The sequence below is a fragment of the Chlorella variabilis genome (genome assembly GCF_000147415.1).
Source record: "Chlorella variabilis unplaced genomic scaffold CHLNCscaffold_6, whole genome shotgun sequence".
NCBI lineage: Eukaryota > Viridiplantae > Chlorophyta > Trebouxiophyceae > Chlorellales > Chlorellaceae > Chlorella > Chlorella variabilis.
This window is the reverse complement of record NW_005435082.1, coordinates 1,288,350-1,308,054: the sequence shown is the minus strand read 5'-3', so window position 1 is coordinate 1,308,054 and position 19,705 is coordinate 1,288,350. Positions and strand designations below refer to the sequence as shown.

The 19,705-nt window shown below is 70.4% G+C and overlaps 6 protein-coding genes across 6 annotated transcripts in view; 1 reads left to right on the top strand and 5 right to left on the bottom strand.

Annotated features, from left to right (window-relative positions):
* Positions 1 to 17: 17 nt before the first annotated feature.
* Positions 18 to 949, bottom strand: CHLNCDRAFT_143803 (hypothetical protein; the record flags this gene model as incomplete). Its single annotated transcript, XM_005849100.1, has 4 exons — positions 18 to 158; positions 349 to 450; positions 669 to 814; positions 901 to 949. The coding sequence occupies 4 exons, from the start codon at positions 947 to 949 to the stop codon at positions 18 to 20; spliced, it is 438 nt and encodes a 145-aa protein (XP_005849162.1).
* A 485-nt stretch (positions 950 to 1,434) lies between these two features.
* On the bottom strand, positions 1,435 to 3,509 carry CHLNCDRAFT_143802 (hypothetical protein; the record flags this gene model as incomplete). Its single annotated transcript, XM_005849099.1, has 8 exons — positions 1,435 to 1,708; positions 1,858 to 1,923; positions 2,073 to 2,146; positions 2,304 to 2,389; positions 2,556 to 2,691; positions 2,854 to 2,889; positions 3,031 to 3,182; positions 3,323 to 3,509. 8 exons carry the CDS (start codon positions 3,507 to 3,509, stop codon positions 1,435 to 1,437), a joined length of 1,011 nt encoding a protein of 336 aa, XP_005849161.1.
* A 1,477-nt stretch (positions 3,510 to 4,986) lies between these two features.
* On the bottom strand, positions 4,987 to 6,706 carry CHLNCDRAFT_11072 (hypothetical protein; the record flags this gene model as incomplete). Its single annotated transcript, XM_005849098.1, has 6 exons — positions 4,987 to 5,118; positions 5,316 to 5,411; positions 5,599 to 5,673; positions 5,906 to 6,020; positions 6,163 to 6,365; positions 6,581 to 6,706. Coding segments are annotated over 6 exons (747 nt in total), but the record flags the coding sequence as incomplete, so codon positions are not given.
* Positions 6,707 to 8,669: 1,963 nt separating this feature from the next.
* Positions 8,670 to 11,808, bottom strand: CHLNCDRAFT_143799 (hypothetical protein; the record flags this gene model as incomplete). The annotated part of the gene is made up of 9 exons (XM_005849097.1): positions 8,670 to 8,903; positions 9,077 to 9,178; positions 9,514 to 9,681; positions 9,927 to 10,061; positions 10,264 to 10,398; positions 10,608 to 10,723; positions 10,940 to 11,090; positions 11,534 to 11,646; positions 11,793 to 11,808. 9 exons carry the CDS (start codon positions 11,806 to 11,808, stop codon positions 8,670 to 8,672), a joined length of 1,170 nt encoding a protein of 389 aa, XP_005849159.1.
* A 4,847-nt stretch (positions 11,809 to 16,655) lies between these two features.
* CHLNCDRAFT_12433 (hypothetical protein) lies at positions 16,656 to 17,979 on the top strand (the record flags this gene model as incomplete). Its single annotated transcript, XM_005849298.1, has 5 exons — positions 16,656 to 16,758; positions 16,927 to 17,070; positions 17,267 to 17,368; positions 17,612 to 17,743; positions 17,888 to 17,979. Coding segments are annotated over 5 exons (573 nt in total), but the record flags the coding sequence as incomplete, so codon positions are not given.
* Positions 17,980 to 18,971: 992 nt separating this feature from the next.
* Positions 18,972 to 19,705, bottom strand: part of CHLNCDRAFT_143796 (hypothetical protein) — a gene marked incomplete at both ends in the record, with an annotated part of 2,560 nt that continues 1,826 nt past the window's right edge. The window contains 2 exons of the mRNA XM_005849096.1: positions 18,972 to 19,130; positions 19,336 to 19,464. Of these exons, the coding sequence (XP_005849158.1) occupies positions 18,972 to 19,130; positions 19,336 to 19,464 (288 nt within the window). The remainder of the gene's footprint in view (positions 19,131 to 19,335; positions 19,465 to 19,705) is intronic.

Here is a 19,705-nt window from a genome sequence, read left to right as displayed (position 1 = left end):
ACCCCCCCCCCCCCCCATCAGGCAAAGGGCATCGGCACCGCGCTGGTCAGCACGTTGACGACCGAGGAGCAGACCATGTTGTTGGCGGAGACGACGATGGCGTCGGGGGTCAGCGAGGAGCCGTCGCGCACCGCGATGCCGCCCATGCCGGCAAACACCTGCGGGTCGGGCGGGGCATCGGCAAGGGCTGGGGGCGGCGGGGAGTGGGCGGGCAGGGGCGCAGGCTGGCTGTGCCCTGGTATGCAGCAGGCGCGGGTGTTTGCCGGGGCCTGGCCGCCACAGCGCCGCAAGCAGCAGCCCGGGGGCAGAGGCGGCGCCCTGCCTCCAGGCCCCTCCCCTGCGCCTCACGTGCAGCGTGGCGCCGTGGAGGGTGTCCACAGCCAGGCTGACACCGCCGCTGGCCAGGTCCTCGGGCAGCAGCTGGTCCACCCTAGGCATCGTCACCTGGCCCTGCAGACGGTCAGAAAGTGAAACTGAGGCAGGCCGGGGCAGGGCGGCAGGGACTAGTGCTCGGGGCGCGCATGTGTGGGCGCAGCATGCCTGCCCTGCCGCTCGCCGCCGAAGCACCATGCGCCCTGCGCTGCCGCCGAGGCGCTGGGCATGGCGTGGCTCTCACGGCACCCTGCTCGCCCACCCTGTCTGCCGCTCCAGCCCACATGGAGGCCCACCTGCGCCACCAGGAACGTCAGCACCTGCTGCAGCACCTCGATGTCCCGCAGGTCCACAAGGCCCGCCTGCACCTGGGCCCAGGCATCATTGGTGGGGGCAAACAGCGTGATGGTGGCGGCGCTGTCGTTGAGCAGCGGCGCCACCCCTGCACGCAGCGGCGGGGGGCAGGCCGGTAGGCGAGGCGAGGCGGGCGGGGGGGCGAGCCTGGCGCTGCACGCCTGCTGGCCCCACTCCAGGCGCCGTGCTGCCGTGGCGGTGCATCCGCAGGCATGCGCTCCATGCATCGCCAGAGGCAGCCAGCTCCCTGGCCCCGCCGCCTGCTTGCCTGCGGTCTCCAGGTGGGTGAGCAGGGTGCTGAGGTCGGGGCGGGACTGCAGGAAGTCCAGGATTGTCTCGTTGCAGGTGAGAGTCGCCGAGGGGGCGATGGCGGCGGTGGTGAGGCCCTCCCTGACGCCGGCACCCTCTGCGGCAGCAGGGAGGCAGGCGGTCACGGGCGGGGCAGCTGCGGCGGCCAGCTTTGCCAGGGCGGCGCTTTCTGCTCCCTGCCCCTTGGAGGCTGTAAGGTGTGTGCAGCGCCCGGCTCGTGCGTTACATGAGTGCAACGCGAGGGGGCGCTGCAGCACACCTTACAGGCCCCGCTCGCGTTGCAGGCGAGCAATCCGAAGCGAATGGGAGTTCTTGAAAGCAGGCAATGCGAAGTTCGAACTAGATGGGGGATGAATGTAGTGCCAGAGAAATGTTGCTGCCCCGAGGGATCGGTGGGCCTCAGCGGCCATCAGGCGCGGGCTGGCCGGCAGCCGGTGCCAGCAGGCCGGCGGCAGAGGCCATCGGCAGCCCCGCGCCCGCGGCGTCAGCTGGCGCAGGCAGCGAGGCAGGGCCGGGCTGGGCAGGGATCAGGTACTGCATCTGCAGGAGCAGCGCCTCGCCGCTGAGCGGCTTGGCGGGGCCCGGGCCAGCACCCAGCGCAGGCGCACCCGACGTGCCAAACTGGACTGGCAGGGAGACCCTGCCGGTGACGCTGGCCTCGGTGATCGCCTCCCTGCAGAGGGCGGGAGAGCAGCGGGCACACGGCGGTGCATTGCGCAGCGCTCTCCAGTGGCTCATGTGCATGGCTGAGCTGGCTCGGCAGGGCAGGGGCGCACCAGGGAAAGCACCCGCGGCCCAGCGGCCGCGAGGGCAAGCACCCACCTGGCCACCAGCGCCTCGCCGCTGTCAGACGTGATGCGCATGTCGAGCGGGGTGTCGGGCAGGCCGCTGCGGGGCAGGGGCAGGGCATGGAGGGCTCCTCCAACGGATGAGCGACGGCGGCAGCAGGAATGCGCACAGGCGTGGGCCGCTGGCAGGCTGCGGCTGGTCTCCCCGCTTCCAGCCTTCCCCCCGCTGCCCCTGCCCCGGCCACCCACCTCAGCTCCCACTTGGCTCCCCAGCTGTTGCTCATCTTGGCCCAGGTGGTGCCAGCAAGGCTCAGGCGGTCGCCCTGCGGGGGTGCGCAGCATGGAGGGGCAGGCAGGCAGTCAAGCAGGTGGATCGCCACGCGGCTGCGGGCGGCGGAGATGTGGGTGGCAGGTAGAGGCGCAGGCGGGTCGCAGGCCCTCCCAGCCCTCCCTGCCAGCCAGCCGGCGGGCCGCTCTCACCGCGAGGGGAGACTTGCGCAGCTCCACGCTGCGGATGGCGCCAGAGCCGGCCACATTCTCCAGCGACAGCCGCAGGTAGCCGCCGGCTGCGGCAGCGGCAGCAGGAGGATGGACGAGGCGGGCGCGCAGGGCATCAGAAGCAGGGGCGCTGGCGAGATGTGTGTGGATGGGTGGTTCGCCTCGGTGCCGTGCACGGCGCACAGCTGCAACCTCCCTTCTGCTCTGCCGGGCACGCGCCCCCGCCCTTCCCACCTGCGGCGCGGTAGGTGTCGATGTCGACGGCGATGCCGCCGGGCACGGGGCACTCCACCTGGCGCCAGCGGATGCCCACCTCGCCTTGGTCCGGGCTGGCCAGCTTCTGCTGGAAGGCCAGGTAGTGCAGGGTGACCTGCTGGGGGTGGGTGGGCAGAGGGAGAGAGTGGGCAGGTAAAGGGGGGCAAAAGGGTGGTGAGCGGGTGGTGCCTGCTGCCCTCCCCGCGCCCGGGCGCCAAGGCCGCGCGCTTGCCTTGCTGGGGCCGCAGTCGCCGCAGGTGTCGGTGACGAGGGCCACCAGGCTGGTCGCGTTGGCGCTGTCGGGGCAGCGGGCCTGCGGCGGCGCAGGCGGCGGGCGGGGCAGGGAGCGGTGGTGAGAGGGGCGGCGAGCGGATGATTGCCACGCCCCTCGGCAGCATGGAGGCATCCGGCAGATGGCGCTCCTGCCTTGCCCGCGACTTGCGTTTGAACGCACCTCGCTCCCGGGGCGCGCGTCGCACTGGACCTCGATGCACGCGCCGCAGCCCAGCAGCGGGCTGCGGCCGGCCGTGGCGGCGATCGGATGGGTCGGGGCCACCGCCACCGCCGACCAGTATGGCCACTCCTGAGGCCCCAGCTCGCCATAGCCTGCATGAGAAGGGGGCAAGAAGCAGATGCACATGAGGCGTGCGAGGCGGCTAGCGGGGGAGGCTGCCAAGCGGCTGCGCAAGGGCCACAGGCGGCGGCCGCGGCCGCTCCCGCCCCTTGCCCCGCCTGGCCCAGCGCACCGCAGCTGCCCTCCAGCAGGCCTCCAGAGGCGACGTGAGGGTCCTTGCCATCCTGGGGCCCGCCGTAGGGGACAGCCACGCCTGCTACCCAGTCGCCCCCTTGCAGGGGCCCGCCTGCGCAGCTCCCCGCGCTCAGCAGCAGCAGCAGGGCAGCCAGGGCGGCTGGCAGGCAGGCAGGGCGCCTCATTCCGTGTCTTGGGCAGCGCTCGCTGGGTCTGACAGAGCGAGGCGGTGATCGTGCAGGCCTCGTTGTGCGTCTGCGAGCTCAGAGAGACCCGTGAAAAGACCGGGGAATAGCTTTCAGCGAAAGGGGTGGGCTGGTGCTAGAGGCGCTGCTCCACAACAGCCTGTATTGCCCTGCATGGGACCTGCGATTTGAACGCCACCTTTCCATGCAAGGGCTTGCGAGGTACATGATTGGGGAATACACGTCTAAATGAAACAACGGCACTCAAGTACGCTGAACTCAGGCAGGGAAAGCGGGTTGTGCAGCGGCGCGACAGCTGCCCCCGCCGAGCGCCGACAGCCTGCCGCCATATCCAAAGCAAAGCATGGCAGAATACAACTAATGACACATCTGCGAGAGGAGGGCATCAGCCCTCGTGGTACAGCATCTTGAGCAGAAGGTGCAGCGCCTCTGCCGCATGCCCGCTGTACCCCAGCCGCTCAAACAGCTGGCCGCTGAAGGCCGCCAGCGTGCCGCCGGCGCTGCCGCCGTCTGCGTCCACGGCCGCCCTGGCCAGCGCATGCAGCTCCTGGAACAGCGCCTCCGAGCCTAGCAGGGCCACGCAGCGCTGCCTGAGCCGCAGCAGCGCGGCCTGCTTGCCGTCACGGTCTTGCTGCGCCTGGGACTCGGCTGCCAGCTCGTTGCTGCCAGCCGCCACGCCTGCCGCGCCTCCCTCGCCGCCGCCGCCACCATCGCCGCCCGGCTTGCGCAGCGCCAGCAGGCTGCTGTCAGACTTGGCGCTGCGCTGCACCTCGGCGCTGCTCTCGCCGCCGCCGCCGGCGCTGCCGCGCTGCTGCGCCGCCAGCCACTGCCGCGCGGCGCCGCTCATCTGCTCCAGGTGCTGCTGGACGCTGAAGTGGGATTGGCGGCGTGGGGGCGAGGCGGGCGCAGCCGCGCCGCCACTGCATGCCGGGCTGCCGCCAGCGCCGGCGGCAGTTTGCGTGGCCGGGGCAGCGGCAGCCAGCGCGGGTTGCTCAGCAGCCGGCTGCACGTGTGCGGGTGCTGCCTTTGGGACTGCTGCTGGTGGTGCGGCGGGGCTGCCCTGCCTGGCGGCATCGCTCTGCACCGTGCGCCGCCTCAGCGGTACGGCGCTCGGCGGCAGCGGCGGCTTGCGCCGCTCGCCCACGGCAGGCGCGCGCTCAGGGAGAGCCTGAGGCTGGGGCCTGGCAGCCGCCGGCGGCGCCGCCGCAGCCTCCGCCAGCGCCGCGCTCCCCCTGCTGACCCTGCGCTGCGCGACGGGCGCCGCCGCCGCCGCCGCCTGCTCCTCTGGCGGCGGCGTGCCGGGGCAGGTGGCGCGCCGCAGCGAGGCCTGTGCCTGCAGCGTGCGCGGCGGCGTGCGCCGCCGCTCCACGCCGCCATCCGCCGCAGCGGCAGCCCCAACCCCCGCGGGCAGCTCTATGCCCAGCTCCGCCGCCCTGGCACGCACGGCGGGGAGGCCCAGCAGTGTGTCGGCGCTGGGTCGGCGAGCCGCCGCCTGGCTGAGGAGGCGGTGGATGATGGCGGTGAGGTCTGCGCTCAGGCCCACCACAGGCTCGTAGCGGCCCCGCAGAATCTTCATGATCAGGCTGGCCTGCGGGCAGGCGCGCGGCACGCGGCAGAGTTATGCGTGTGGAGTTTGCGGGGAGGGGGAGCCGTGCAGGCAGGGGATGCACATGGGCGTGGCAGGGTAGGCGGCCAGCTGTGCCAGGCTGGGCAACACATAACCACTCATGAGAACACAAGCAACGCACAGCGTCCACAATGCTGTGCCACCTGCCCCACGCCCACCTGCGACCTGCCGTCAAAGGGCTGCCTCAGCGTGGCGCACTCGTACAGCACCACGCCCAGCGCCCACATGTCACTGGGGGGGCCGTAGGGCAGCTCCTGCAGGCACATGGGTGGGCGGGCCGGCGGACCGGCGGCAGGGCGGCTCAGCTGTCGGCACCTGGTGTGCAGCAGACTGTCTGTTTCTGGCCCCGGGCGCAGATGCTCTCGCTCTCACGGCGTCACATGCATGAGACGTCCTTGCGCTGCCCCAGCCAGGCGCGGGGAAGCTCCTCGGCCCCCCCACCTGCGCCAGCTCGGGGCTGAGGTAGTAGGGCGTGCCGATGAGGGTGCTGGCGTGGCTGCGCCCCTCCTCCAGCACCTGCAGCGCGGGGCGGCGGGAGATGCGGCGTGAGGTGGGCGGCGCGGATGCCCGCCGCCGCCTGCCTGTGGCTGGCAGCCCCCTGCCATGCAGCTGCATGCTGAAAAACCAGTGCAGCTGCACAGCATGCACACGCATGCAGATTGCAGGCGTGCACAAGCGGAAGGAAAGGCGTCGAGGCAGGCGTTGGCCAACCAGGATGTTGAACCAGGCTGTTGGCTGCCCCACCCACCTTGCTGACACCCACATCCCCCAGCTTGAACCGCTGCTGCTGCTGGCCGCCCTGCTGGTCCAGGGGCGTGCTCAGAAAGATGTTCATCGTCTTCACGTCACGGTGAAGCATGCGCCTGCGCCAGGCGGGCAGCAGCAAGCAGCAGGCTTGAGGCATGGAGCGCAGAGCGGGTGGTGGGCGTGGACGGCGGCATGACAGGCACAGGAGGCGGGAGGGCACCACAGCACCTGCCGGCACGGCAGCGCCCGCCCCTTCACCTGCTGTGCATGTGGTGCAGGGCCAGGGCGGTGTGCAGCAGCACACGCCAGATGGCGTCCTCGGGGAGCGGGCGCCGCGCGCGGCGGATGGCGGCGTGCAGGCTGCCGCCGCCGCACAGCTCCTGCACGATGTGCAGCTGGCCGCCGTGCAGGTAGGAGTCGTAGTACTTGACGATGTGGGGGCTGTCCAGGCTGGAAAGGACCTGCGGGAGGAGGCAGGGGGAGAGCTCGGCGCCGGCGGTGGTGGTGGTGGTGATGAGGGTGTTGAGCAGCTGTGGGAGCCTGCCTCTGCTGGGCAGAGCGCAGTGAGCCAGGCGAGGGAACAAGCGCAGCCAGACAGGCATGGGAGCAATATGGCAGCGTGCCGGCAGGCGGCTGGCGTCCCTCGCCCAGGCGCGCTCGCCTGCGCCTCGGCCACCGCCGCCAGCTGGTCCCTGCGGCTCAGCCCCTGCAGCTCCACAGCCTTGACCGCATACAGCTGTCCGTCCTGCTGGCGGCGGGCCACGTAGACCGTGCCCCAGGCACCCCGGCCCAGCTCTCGCAGGAAGGCAAAGTCGGCGCAGCGGCTCCGCTGCTGCTCGGCGGCGGCAGCGGCGGCGGCTTGCTCGGCATCGGCGCGGCCGCTCTGTTGCGCCTGCACTGAGCCGGGCTGCTCCTCCCCGGACACGGCGGGCATCGGTGAGGGGTGCGCGGTGGAGTGAAACGCAGGATGGGATGGCGGGCTCAAAACCCCAAGGGTGACCTTGGGCAGTCGGAGCGCGTAAAGACTTCGGAACAAGGTGCATGGAGGCTGCGGCAAGCAAGAAGAGGGCAGCCGCGTCCGGTTGGAGCACAGCACGGCGGGACCGACCACAGCGCGGCGGGACCCTGCCGCCAACGGGCGCCAGCATGGCAGACTCTCCTGTCTCACACCTGGTGATGCGAGCTTACTTACAGGGGTTCATGCAGGCCCTCGGACTTGGTACCGTGAAGTGCAGTAGCATTCGGGGGTCAGCACACTATCGGTGAAGCAGGTCAGCATGCAGAGTGGGGCAACGCAGCCAGATGGAGGGCAGCTGTCGAGGCATGCAGTGAGGTTCGTGACAGTGCAAGTGCACGGAGGTTCAAGGGCTGTCACATACGAAATGCAGCAGACTGGCACGAAAGCGAAATCGCAAAGCAAGCAGCGAATGGGGCGCTGCTCATCACGGCTCGGTGCTGGCGCCAGTCTCGGTCGGTGCGGTGCCCCCGGTGGTGTCCTCTGTTGGTGCGGTGGTTTCGGTGCCCTCGGCAGGAGCGGTGGTGCTGGCGGGAGCAGTGGCGGTGGTGGTGGGAGCAGTGGCGGTGGTGGTGGGCGCTGTGGTGGTGGCGGGGGGGTGCGGCGGCGGCCGCGCCCCGTCAGGACGCTGGGGTCCAGCAGCAGCGAGGTGTCCACGCCGGCGGTGTCGGTCAGCAGGGCGGGGTTGGCCGTGGACTGGCCTCCTGGGACACAGTAACCTTGGCCGATGAGGGCGCCGATCTGAACGCAGGCATCCACTGTCGCCAGCACCTGCAGAGGGAGGCACACGGGAAAGGAGTATCAGGTTGTGGGAGCGGGAAGCCAGCTGGGGAGTGAAAGCCATGCCAGGTCGACTCTCTTTCCATCTGCCTGAGAGGTGGCAACTGGCTGTGGCAGCGGTCATCAGCCCCGCGGATGGCCCTGCCCACACCTGGATGCAGCCGACGTTGACAAACACGCCCTGCATGTTGACCAGCCCTTCCTGACGCGTGTTGCCCCGCTGCTGGTTGGGGCGCTCCTGGTTGCACTGGGCACGCTGCCCGTCGCCGTTGTCGATCAGGCAGCACACAGCCTCGGTCTGAAGCAGCTTGCGGCCTGCGGGCAGAGGGGCGGCACGAGCGGCAGCATGAGCGCATGAGCGCTGCGCGCGGGCCAGGGCAGCATGCTGAGGAGGAGGCTGGACTTTGGCAGGGGGTGACGCTGCTGGCGGCTGAGCAGGGTGGGCGTGTGCTCACTGTAAGACGAGGTAGCCCTGTAGGAGAAGAGGGAAAGCAAGATGTGCAAAGGGGCGTGAAGCCGCTGGGCAGGCGGCCAAGATGCCTCCCCGACTCCCTCCGCCGCCGCCGCCGCCGCTGCTATGCACGTTCAGACGCACGCCAGCCCGTTCAGACGCCCCGCCAGGCCCGCCTGCGCCCAGGCAACTCACCTCGCGCCCATTCCAGAGCCCACGGCCAGCAGGGCGACCAGCAGGAGGAGGGAGCGGCACACCATCGTGGCTGAGGGGTGGCTGTGAGCAGGCACTGGCGCGAGAAGGGCTGCCCGAGGTGCGTATGACTGTGAAGTCAGCCAGGGGAGCTCATCAGCAAAGTTGTTTCTGGCAGTTGTGCTCCCGCTTCGCACGGTACCACCCTCTCGCCTGCCCGGCACTCTCGCGCAGCCGGCGTGCGCTTAACCACTTCAAAAGTGTTAAGGCAGCACAGAGGCAAGTTTGGTCAAACTCAAGCAGCTTCGCGCTCAGCCGCCAGCGGGCTCAACCGCCGCCCCGCTTCTTCCGCGCAACCGCCGCCGCCGCCGCCGCCTCCCTGCCCAGCACCTCCCTCCACTGCGACCCGCCCACCTCCTCCAGCCCCCTGTTGAATGTGTTCACCTCCAGCAGTATGAGCTCGTAGTCCTCCTGGGAGGTGGGGGCCCCCTTGCGACCCACACGCGCCGATGGCGTGCGCCAGCCGGGGTGCCACGGCGGCGGCAGCGGCACCGGGGGCGCCTGCAGGGGGGACGGGGTGCAGGCACCAGGTGGCAGCAGCGCAGGTGCAGGGCGCGCACCCACCAGCAGCACTCGGCGCAGGGAGCGCAGGGAGCACGGCTTGCGCAGCAGCGGCTGCGGCAAGCAGCGGCGGCTTCAGAGCGGTGGCTTCTCTCTGCCTCCCCAGCCCCCACCGTGTCCTCGAACCGCTGCTGCGTCCAGTCCCGCTTCTCAAAGCGCCAGAACTCGGTGTCGTTCCCCCCCTCCTTCAGCTTGGGGCCCCAGGTGTAGTGGATCTGCGGTACAGCATGGTTGTACTGCTCAGGCTGGGGCCCAGGTCAGATAGAGGGTCTGCGGCGCCGCGGGGGTTGGAGGCAGGAGACGGCCCGGCCAGGGCACAGAAGAGCGGCAGCGGCAGAAGAGCTGCGCGCGGCGGCGCCGCCGGGGGGGCGTGCCAGGGCAGCGGGGGGCAGCTCGCCGGGCGCGGCACAGGCGGGCGGGGTTGGGAGGTGGGGGGCGGCTGGGGGGCAAGGGGCTGGGGTCCGGCAGCAGAGGCCAGGGCGGCGCGAGCAGCCGGGCGGCTCTGGAGCAGCGCAGGCGGCTCTGTGGCAGCGCAGGCGGCGCCCCCCACCTGCGTGGCCCTGCCCAGGCGCAGGTCCACTGGCGGCTGAATGATGAGGGTGCTGTTGCCGCTCTGCCCCAGATCCAGATCCAGCCGCTCCACCGCCACCGCCAGCGAGAAGGCATACATCTCCCGCACCCAGCCCAGCCGCTTGGAGGCCTCCGCGTCCGCCTCTATCTGCGCCGCCGGCAGGCAGCCGGGCAGAGGAGCGTGTGGCGGGTGAGTGTGTGCAGACGGGCGGGCAAAGAGGTGGCATGCGGCGGCAGGAAGGCGGCTGGGCAAACAGGTCAGGGGGGGCGGCAGCTGGGGAGGGCGGATGCAAGGAACGGACCGCGCAGGCCACGCCGGCAGGCCGCGAGGTGCGGCGGCTGGCTGGCTGAAGGAGGGTTCTGGCCCGCTGCCGCCGGCAGGCGCCGCCGCACCTGTGCTGAGTAAGCTTCCCAGCGGGGCAGCACCCGCAGCCACTCGGCCACACGAGCCATCACAGGTGAGGGCCCCGTGCGCGGCACCTCCGACAGCGGGCCCAGGCCCGGCGGGTAGAAGCGCGGCATGAAGCTCTGCGGGCGGGCGGGCGAGGGGGTGGGCGGCGGGCGGCGCAGGCGGCTCGGGGAGGGGCGCCCGCTCGCCTTCAGCGAATGCGCCGCGCCGCCCCGACCGCACCCCTCCACCCCTCCACACATGTGTGTGTGGCAACACCACAGCCTCGCCACCTCCCACCCACACTCTCGCCCAGCCACCCAGCCACCAGCCACCACCCACCTTGAAAACCTTGGCGTCTGCATACACGTACGAGTACCAGAAGCCCAGGGAGCGAACCGACGACTCCGCAGGGCCCGGCGCCAGCACTGGCTTCACAAACAGGAAGTCGGTCTCTATGAGGTACGCCCAGGCGCCCTGCGGTACCATGGAGGTGGTACAGTGGCAGTGGCAGTACAGCGGTACGGCAGCGGTGGGCAGGGGGCCGGCTGCCGGCCGGGCTGCGAGGCATGCCGGCGCGGGGCGTGCAGGGGCTCGAGGGCGGGCTGGAAAGCACGGCCAGCCCAGCTCACTCCAGCAGCTGCCCCAACCGGGGAAAGGCCTGCAAGCGGCCTTGCACCCCGCACCTTGATCAGCGTCGGGTCCAGCTGGGCTGCCTGAAAGAACTGGCGCACCGCGCCGGGGCGGTCCGCCACGACATACCGGCACCGCCCTGACCTCCCTGGCACGCCGCCGTCGCACCCTGCGACAGCGTGGGCGCGCCCGGCGGGTGGGCACCAGCCGGGAGGCGCGCAGCACTCAGCGCTGGGCCCACCACACGCAGCAGAAGCCGGCACCCGCTGGCCGGGCGCTTGGCCGGCAGCAAGCAAGCAGGCAGCAGGCGGCAGGCAACCCCAGGCCCGCCCGCCATCGCCGCCCCGTCCGTGCTCCCGCCCCGGCGCCAGCCCACGCAGCGCACCCGGGTGCAGCGGGTCTGCTCGGAAGGTGGGCACGCAGGGCGACAGCGCATCGTCTGTTGTGCGGTGCAGGATGCGGGTGAAGGCGACCATCTTGTCCCCGCCGGGACGCATGCGCTGGGCCAGGCGGTACGTGCCGTACAGCGCCAGAGTCTGCGGTACGGCCAGAGCGGCAGCAGGACGAGGGGGCAGGCGCAGTGTGTGAGAGGGTGGTGCTGGTGGTGGTGGTGGTGGTGTGGGGGTTGGGGTGAAGGTTGATAGGGAGGCGCGCTGGCGAGGCCGTCCACAGCGCCGCCGGTGCCGCGCCGGCCCCGGCTGCTGCTGGTGGCCAGCGATGCCAGCGCCCTGGCGGTGCCTTGCCTGGTAGTTGACATAGGGGCTGCCGTTGGATGTGAACAGCACGTGCACGGTGTCCCCAGTCACTGGCCACCCTCCGCCGCTGCTGAGCCGCGTCACGTGTGCCTGCATTGTTGCTGGGGAGGGCGACAGGTAAGGCTCACGCGAGCAGCCCCAATGGTGGCGTCCATAGCCGCAGCCACAGCCAGCCAGCAAGCAGGGGGAGCCAGCAGGGCCGCCTGTGCTGGCGACTGACGCACCGAGCAGGCCCCGGCTCCAACGCGCAGCCACAGCCACAGCAGCGCTGCCGGCAGCGAGGAGGCCAGCAGCAGTGGCAGCAGGCGCGAGTGTGCCTGGTGCGGCTTGGTGCCATCTGCAGGGCAGCGGTCACAGGCGGGGCAGCGATGGCGCCGCTGGCCGCAGGGTGAGGCAGCCGCTCCGGCAGGCAGCCAGCTTTGACAGGCGAGGCGCAAGCAGCGCCCAGCGTCCCCCCGCCACCCAAGCCGGCAGCGTACCGACCTGGTCGGTGGACCATGGCTTAATTAGCCACAGGCCGCACCCATGTAACAAACTGGACCTCTGTCGCGCTGGCCGGCATCACAGGCACGGGGGCACCCCGCAGGGCGCAGTCCTCCGGCGTTCAGCGAAGCGCTGCCAGTCCACTCTGGTAAGAGTGAGAGTTGAGAGGGACGCCGCAGCTCCTGCATAACCAGCAGCAGCAAGTGCATGGGCCTTCAGGCAAGGCTGCAAGACGGGCTGCCACTGCTAGAACAAGTGCCAGCGCGGCAGTGGCGGGGCAGCCACATCTGCCGCCAAGACACGCGCAGCTGGGCGCATCCACAGCGGCAACGATCGCACCGAGATCTCTGGGTCTGAGACAAGTGGACGGGGGGCACAGCCAGGCGTCAGAGGCCGTGCAAGAAAATGTGGCGCTGCGGCAAGTCAGTATGCTCCGGCTTTAGGAGCGGTTAGGTGTGCAGGAGTTGCGCGATGGCTGGGGTACATCTCATAACGCGCCCTCCAAAGGGTGGAGATCTCACAGGCACAGCGGTACACAACTGCCGGCCGCCAGTACAGATGCCGTTCCAGCTTTGCTGCTGCTCATTTTTCGGTTGCAATTTGGCAGTGGTGAATAGAAAAGCCCAAGGGTTGCAAAGAAGAGTGGCAGCACAGCTGGTAGCGCATTCAAGAGTGCAAAACAAATGCAAAATGCGGCGCAGGAAAAAAGCGACGCGGGTCAGCAAAATTGGTTGGGGCGCAGCCAGCAGGAGCGGCAGGTGCGGCGCCAACAGAAAAGGAACTGGCAAGAAATATGTAATCATCATGTTTTTTTATCCAGCGATTGATAGACAGCTTGCACCAGCTTGCTGAATCACCACCCCAGCTTCAGAGTACCGAGCGCATAGCGCAGCTGCTCCCGGCCGAGAGCCGGGTCAGGCGGCGGCAGGGCTCACGCTGGCCGGGGCGCCCGCGGCGCCAGCGCCGGCCGGATCCGCCGCGGCTGCCTGGGCCTGGCGCGCCGCCGCCGCCGCCGCCGCCGCGTGCGCCTGCATGGCTGCTGCCATGGCGGGGGTCAGCACGACGGGCGCTGCCATCATCGGCACCATGCAGGCCATGCCTGGGTGCGCAAAGGGGAAGCAGGGGACTTGCAACATGCCCGCAGCCTGCTGCTGCCGCATGGCCGCCGCCACAGCCGGCGGCATGGCGGCCAGGGGCACCAACTGCGGCATGCCCACCCCCATGCCCATCAGCTGCATCATCTGCGCCTGGTGCTGCCGCTGGGCAGCCAGCAGCAGCTGCTGCTGCTGCGCGCTCAGCTGCTGCGCCTCAAGTGGGGAGTCGGCGCGCCGCCGCCTGCGCTTCTTGCGCACAGGCGGATGGACCTCGCCCAGCACCGCCACAGCAGCAGCCCTCTGCTCCTGCGCCCCCTCCACCCCGCCCTCCTCCTCGAGCCGCTGCTTGCCGCGCAGGCTGCCCGCCTCCCCACCGCCGCCGCTGCTGCCCCGCGGGCCGGCGACAGCGGTGCCTGGGACTGCGGGCTTGCCGCCGGCCCTGCTGCTGCTGGAGCTGCCGGTAGGCCCGTGCGTGGAGCCGTCGGCGGCGGCGGCAGCAGCTGCGGCCTGCGGCTCAGCCCGGGGTGCCGCTGCGGCTGTGCCCAGAGCAGGGCCAAGGTTGGCAGAGGCTTCTGCTGCCTGCACACCCGCTGAAACGCTGGCGCCCCCCACAGGCGACGCATGCTCGGCCTCCTGCTTCACGCCGCCGCCCGTGCCGCTGCCGGCGCCAGACGGCTCCTGCTGCTGCTCCTCCTGCTGCTCCTGGCGCTGCTGGCCATCCTGCTGCTGCTGCTGCTGCTGCTGCTGGTGCTGTTCGGCAGAAGGGGCCCCACCGCCGCTGTTGGAAGCGCCAGAGCCGGAGCCGGCGGCGGCGGCGGCGGCAGAGTGGCTGCTGAGGTCTGCCGAGCCGCGGGCCGCCAGGTCAGCAAAGTCGGCCAGCAGCTCCAGCTCCTCGGGGCTGCGGGTGGCGCCAGGCAGGACAAGTGTGTATGATGAGCGGCGGGGGCGGCTGGATGGGGTGGCATGGGGCTGTGCATGGCGTGGGGCCGTGTCGGCGCATAAGCGTGCACCCAGGGGCAGGCAGGGGAGCAGGCGGAGGGAGGGCAAGCGCGGTTCCTGGCACTCGTGGTGCCTCCACGGCAGGCGCGCACCTGGGGTTGCAGGCGTCGTCATCATCGACCACAGCGTGCAGAGCGCCGCCACGCTGGCAGTCGAGGTCCAGCATCGCTGCTTGCTCCTCCTGCTCCTCCTCCCCCTCCTCCTCCTCCTCCTCGCTATTGCCCGCACCCCAGGCCAGCGGGCGCCCCGCGGCGCGCCCGCGGCCGCCCAGCGGCAGCGGCACGGCCGCGCCGGCGTCGCGCGGCGCGTGCAGGCCCGCGGCGCGGAGCCCCGCCGCCGCCGCCTGCAGCTCGCAGTACGCCTGCCCCGCCTCGGGGCAGCGGAAGGTGGCGCTGGTGGCGTCGGGCCGCCGCGGCCGGCCGTCGGGGAGCACATAGGTGAGATTGAGCAGGCCGCCCACCGATCCAAACGACTCCACATCCGCCATGGGGACGCACACCCAGCTGCGGCGGAGGTGGTGCGCAGGGTAGCGAAGCAAGGGTGATCAGGAGTGTGGGTGGGAGGGGTGGCAAGGGTTTGGGCTCGGCCCAGGCAGGGGAGCAGCGGCACGCAACCTGTGCCTCCCGCTTCCGTCTCCCACTGTTGACTGGGGCACACCGACCTGCCGCGGTAGAAGTGGACGCCGCGGGCGTTGATGCACAGCTGCGCGGCCTGGTGCGGCCGCCACGACGCCGCGTCAGCGACGCTGTACCGCCGTCCCGCGCCCTCTGCGCCGGCGCAGCCAGGGGGCGGGCACCGCTCAGGGCGCGCGTGGCTGGTGTGGAGGCTGGCGACATGCGGGGTCGGTGTGGCAAGCTTAGTTTGCGTTTGGACGGGCTGCGCAGCGAATCGAGCGGGCGGCTCACCAAAGGGGATGAGCTGGCGCAGCGTGCCCGCCGTCGCCAGCTCAGCCAGCCGGCCCTTGACGGCCTCCCAGTCGGGCAGCGCCCCAAACTCCTCAAGCAGGCGGCGAGGGTACCAGGCCACTGCGGGCGCGAGGGTGGGGAGGGAAGGAGGGAGGGTGGGAGGATGGGGAGGAGGGCCGGGGCGTGGATGAAGGCAGGAGGGGAGGGAGGGAGGGAACAGGGACGAGCCCGATGCAGCGGCAGGCGTGCAGGCGAGGGGAGGGGGCCGCCGAGGCAGCGCGAGACGGTGGTCACGGCCAGGCTTGTGGCAGGCGGGGCGCGCTCACGTGGGAAGTTGTAGCGGGTGCAGGCCCGCGGGTTGTTGCCCTTGGCCCGGTGGCTCCAAAAGCCGGCCAGGTCGTAGGCGACAGCCGCCTCCGCCTGGCTGCACCGCAGCGCCAGCGCGTGGCGCTTGCCCCGGATCTGCAGGCGGTGGTGGGGGGCGGGTGTGGGGGCAGCGGGACCAGGGGAGGGTCACGGGTGTGCATACCGAGGGTTTGGGGCTTGCCGCGCTAGGCGCAGCCCAGCCTGCAGAGCCCGCGCCTGCTCGAACCTGGAAAGCCATGCTCCAGAGGTGCTTGCGGGCGCCAGACTGGATGCCCTTGGCCCACCGCACCTCGCCGCCGCCAGGTGCAGCGGGGCTGGCTGCGTCGGCATGCACTCCCATCTGCAAACACAGGGGGCATCCAGGAAATTGATGGACAGGACGCGGGACACAAGCAGGGCAGTGGCTGGCGCCGAGCCGCCGCCGCCGGGCGGTGATGGTAAAGGTGATGGTCGCCGACCTGGCTCCCTCTTTCACGGGGCTGCCGGCGCTGTGGCCAACTGAAGGCCCCAAGTCGGCTGTTCTAAGAGTGCGCACGGACTGTCTAGTCGGGCATGCTTGCCTTTGCAAGTGCGGTGAGCCGAGATTGATGTTGTGGCCTCGGTTGCCTGGTCGGCGACGTGTGGGCTGCCGATAGGACGTATCTTGTATCGTGGGCTAGTGACAGAGCTCCGGCACAGTGCACCCCAGGCCAGACAGAATACGGAACGGAGCCGCTCAGGGCCTGCAACCTGATCCACACCGCCTATGGCGGTCCCTCCAGAAGCAGAAAGGGCCTGATGCTGCGGAAGGCCACGAGTACATCACCATGTTTTGCGTGCGGTGCAGTGCCACATCACCGGTGAGCAATTGCTCTGAAACACTCTGAAACACAGACATATCATCGCCCCATCACAGACAGACTCCGCAAGGCTTGGCGCCCCGAGGTTCCCTGCTGCCCCATCTAATTTGCAGCTGCTTTGGAACCTCGCAGCATGGCCACCCTGCGTGCAGTGGCCCCAGCGGCCCCACTGATGGGCGCCGCACGCCGCGCCGCGCCCTTTCAGCGCTGCCGCCTCGCGGCGCCGGCTCCCGCCCGGCGACTGGCAGCGGCGCGCCCTGCTCATGCCTCGGCGCCCCAGCAGCCTTCCCAACCATGCACGCCGAGCCAGGCTGAGCCTGCCGGCCCAGCAACCCTACCCGCACTTCTCGGGAGGGTCGTGAGCCCTGCCATGCTCCGCAGCCTGATGTTGTGCGGCGCCGCGCTGGCGGTGGCAGGCGCGCTGCCTGCTGCGGCTCGAGCCGCCGCCGACGCTGCCGCGGGCGGCGGCGGCGGCCCGGCGGCCCTTGCGAAATGTGAGCTGTGCCGCCAGCCAGCACAGCCTGCGTGCGCCCTGCATGTTTACCGCACGCACCTGAGCTGAGCTCAGCTTTCTCGAGCCATGCCCTGCCTCCCTCTCCCTTTGCCCCGTTGATCCCTGGACACCTCCACCCGCGGCCACTGTCTTGCTGTGCAGCCGCCCTGAGCTTCATCCTGCACCTGGACGTCCACTTGGGCGACATTGTGGTAAAGTACGGGCGGCTCACCTACGCCATCCTCTTTGGCATCGTGTTTGCCGAGACAGGTGGGCGCTGCCGCCACTGGACCGGCGTGTCGCGCCCTCCCTGCCGAGAAGGGACAGGGCCGTCAGCCTGCGCGGCGCTGAAGGGCTTGCTGTGCCGAGCCAGGGGCCGAGTGCTGCGCCCAGCACCCTCCATGCACACGCTCCCCGGCCCTCCACCTGCTGCCGCAGGCCTGGTGGTGACGCCCTTCCTGCCCGGCGACTCGCTGCTGTTTGCCACGGGGGCGCTGGCGGCGCTGGGCAAGCTCAACCTGGGCGCCCTGGTGGGCTGCTACATCGTGGCGGCCACCCTGGGGGACGCAGTCAACTACGCTGGTGAGCGCCTCTCCAGCTGGCCCGCCCCCTGGTGCCATGAAAGCTATGCCTGGCTTGCCGCAGTGCTGGGCAGCTGCGGAGGCTCTGCCCTCCCCCCACTCCCACCCACTCCCTGCACACCACCCCGTCCTCCGTCATGCTGCCTTCTACTCACGCACAGAAGCACTGCCCCTCCCCTGCCCCCACCCAACCGCAGTCGGCAACTACCTGGGCGCCGCCGCCTTCAAGTCCAAGCTGCTCAAGCGGGAGCACATCGCCAAGACCGAGGAGTTCTACACCAAGTATGGCGGCAAGACGGGTGCGTGGGCAGCTGGCAACGGGCTGCTGGGGGCGGCCTCGGGCTGAGCTGGCGCTCCCTGCTGTTCGCCATCACACGCCCACCCACAACCCGCCTCCACCACCTGCCTCGTGCACCCCCCGGCCTGCTCAACCCACCCATGCCTCCTCCTGCACTCGCCTCCCGGGCCCTCGCCCGACGTGCGGCGCCGGCCCTCACCGGCGCCTGCGCCCTCCCTCCCCCTGCTGCGCTGCCGCCCTGCAGTCGTTCTGGCCCGCTTTGTGCCCATCGTGCGCACCTTTGCGCCCTTTGTGGCGGGCGTGGGCTCGATGTCGTATGCACAGTTTGGGCTGTACAATGTGGTGGGGGCGGTACTTTGGACCGCCATATGCGTGGGTGAGCCGCTCCCGGATGAGCCGCAGCTGTGTGGCCCGCCAGCCTGGTCGCAGGCTGATGGCAGTGTGCGCTGTTGGTATCAGAAGAAGCAGCAGCGGCGTGCCGGTCCCCCGCTGATTGCCTGGCCCTGCCCACCGCCTGCAGGCGCCGGCTTTGCCTTTGGCAACGTGCCCGCGGTGCACGAGAATTTCAGCCTGGTGGTGCTGGGCATTGTGGTGGTTTCCCTGCTGCCCATCGCGTGGGAGATGTGGGCGGCGCGCAGCCAGGCAGCCGCCGCCGCGGACGGCGACCAGGCGGCCGCGGCCGCGGCCGCCGCTGCGGCTGCCGCCACCACGCCGCCCGCGGCGGCGGCGGCCGTGGCCGCGGCCGCGCCGCCGCGCCAGCGCTCGCCCGCGGTGGAGGAGGCGGCGGCAGAGGCGGTTGAGAAGGCAAAGGAGAAGGTGCAGCAGAGCGCGGCGTTCGCCGACCCTCTGGAGGAGGCGCGGGTGCGGGATGTGTGCGAGGAAGACCCTGGGGCAGACCAGTGCCGCGTGTACGACGACTGATGCCCTGCACCACCAGCGGCAGCCGGAGTGGCGGCCTGCTTCCGGCCTATGCAGCGTGCCTTGCCCGCGCCAGCGCCCTGTATGCGTGGTGCGGCTCATGGTTCTTTCTTTGTTGCGCCCTTCCGAGAACTGCCAGTTGTGGTTGTCGACTCCCATTTCATGCCGAGGGCCTGCTGCTCCAGCCCTCCTCCATCTATCCTTCGCTTGTAAGAACATGACACATGGCGGCAGAGCTGGCACTTCCAGCACCGCTCAGGTGGATGCAAGCTGTTTCACGTGCGGTGGGAGGAGGGACAGGCAGCGGGCGTGCCTCCTAATCTTCCAGCACCATTGAGAGCAGGCAAAGACGGGAAGTGCTGTGACCCCACAAAGCCGCCAGAACCCACTGGTCCAGCCACTCGGGCGTGTGGAAGCGGCTGAGCAGGAAGCCGGCTGTGCGCCAGGGGCGAAACCTGTCCCGCGGGCCACAGCTCCCCAGGAAGGCAGGGCCGGCGATGTGGCCGAGCCTGCCTCGGGTATGGCTATACGTCATGTCTAGGATCTGGAACTGCTGAACCTCGATGGCGGGAGGATTACACCCCCCCAGGCTGGAGAATTACAGCGCCCCGCCGCCACTTCACTCGCCACAAACTTACAATCTACTTGCCCGCAGGCCTGGGACAATGAAACCCGCGCGGCCCCCCTCAGCAGCCCAGGCCAAAGCACCGGTTCCTGATCCACTTGGTCATCGCCCACTTGGTCCCGGCCACCACGGGGCAGCCGCCGTGCAGCGAGTGCTTGTCCAGGGTGCCGTTGACCGACACGCTGAAGAAGAGCAGCGCGTCGCCCTGGCGCGGCTTCACCTGCGGGCGGCGGCGGCAGCGGGCCAGCGGCATGGGGCGGGCACGTGAGCAGCTTCTCCCTGAGCATCAGGTCTTGAAGCCCAGCAGCCCGCCTCTCGGCGCAGCATGCCTTAGGCATAGGCCGTGTTATTTATTGGCATACCACAGCACGCATCCCCCCATCACCTAGCAGCACAAAACACACCACACTCCGCCGCCGCCCCACCTTGATGCCCGTGTCGCAAGCCTTGTAGTCGATGCGCTCCAGCCTGGCCAGCCCGCCCTTGCCCTCCAGCAGGAACACCGTCTCGCCGCCCTCCTCCACGTCGGCCAGGTACAGCAGCACAGTGGCGATCTGGGGGGAGGGGAGGAGGGGCAGCGCAGGGCGGCAGGGGAGGGGGGCGGTGGGGCGAGGCAGGGGCAGGGGCAGGGCAGGGCAGCATGGGGAGCGGGACGCGGCGCCGTCCGCTTCAAAGCGCTGCCAGAAGCCGCGCCTGCCTCCTCGGCTCTAGCCAACTCGCCACCCACCTCACCACACACACACACATCCACACAAACTCAGGCCAAATTCACCCCGCCACCACCAGGCGCCCCCC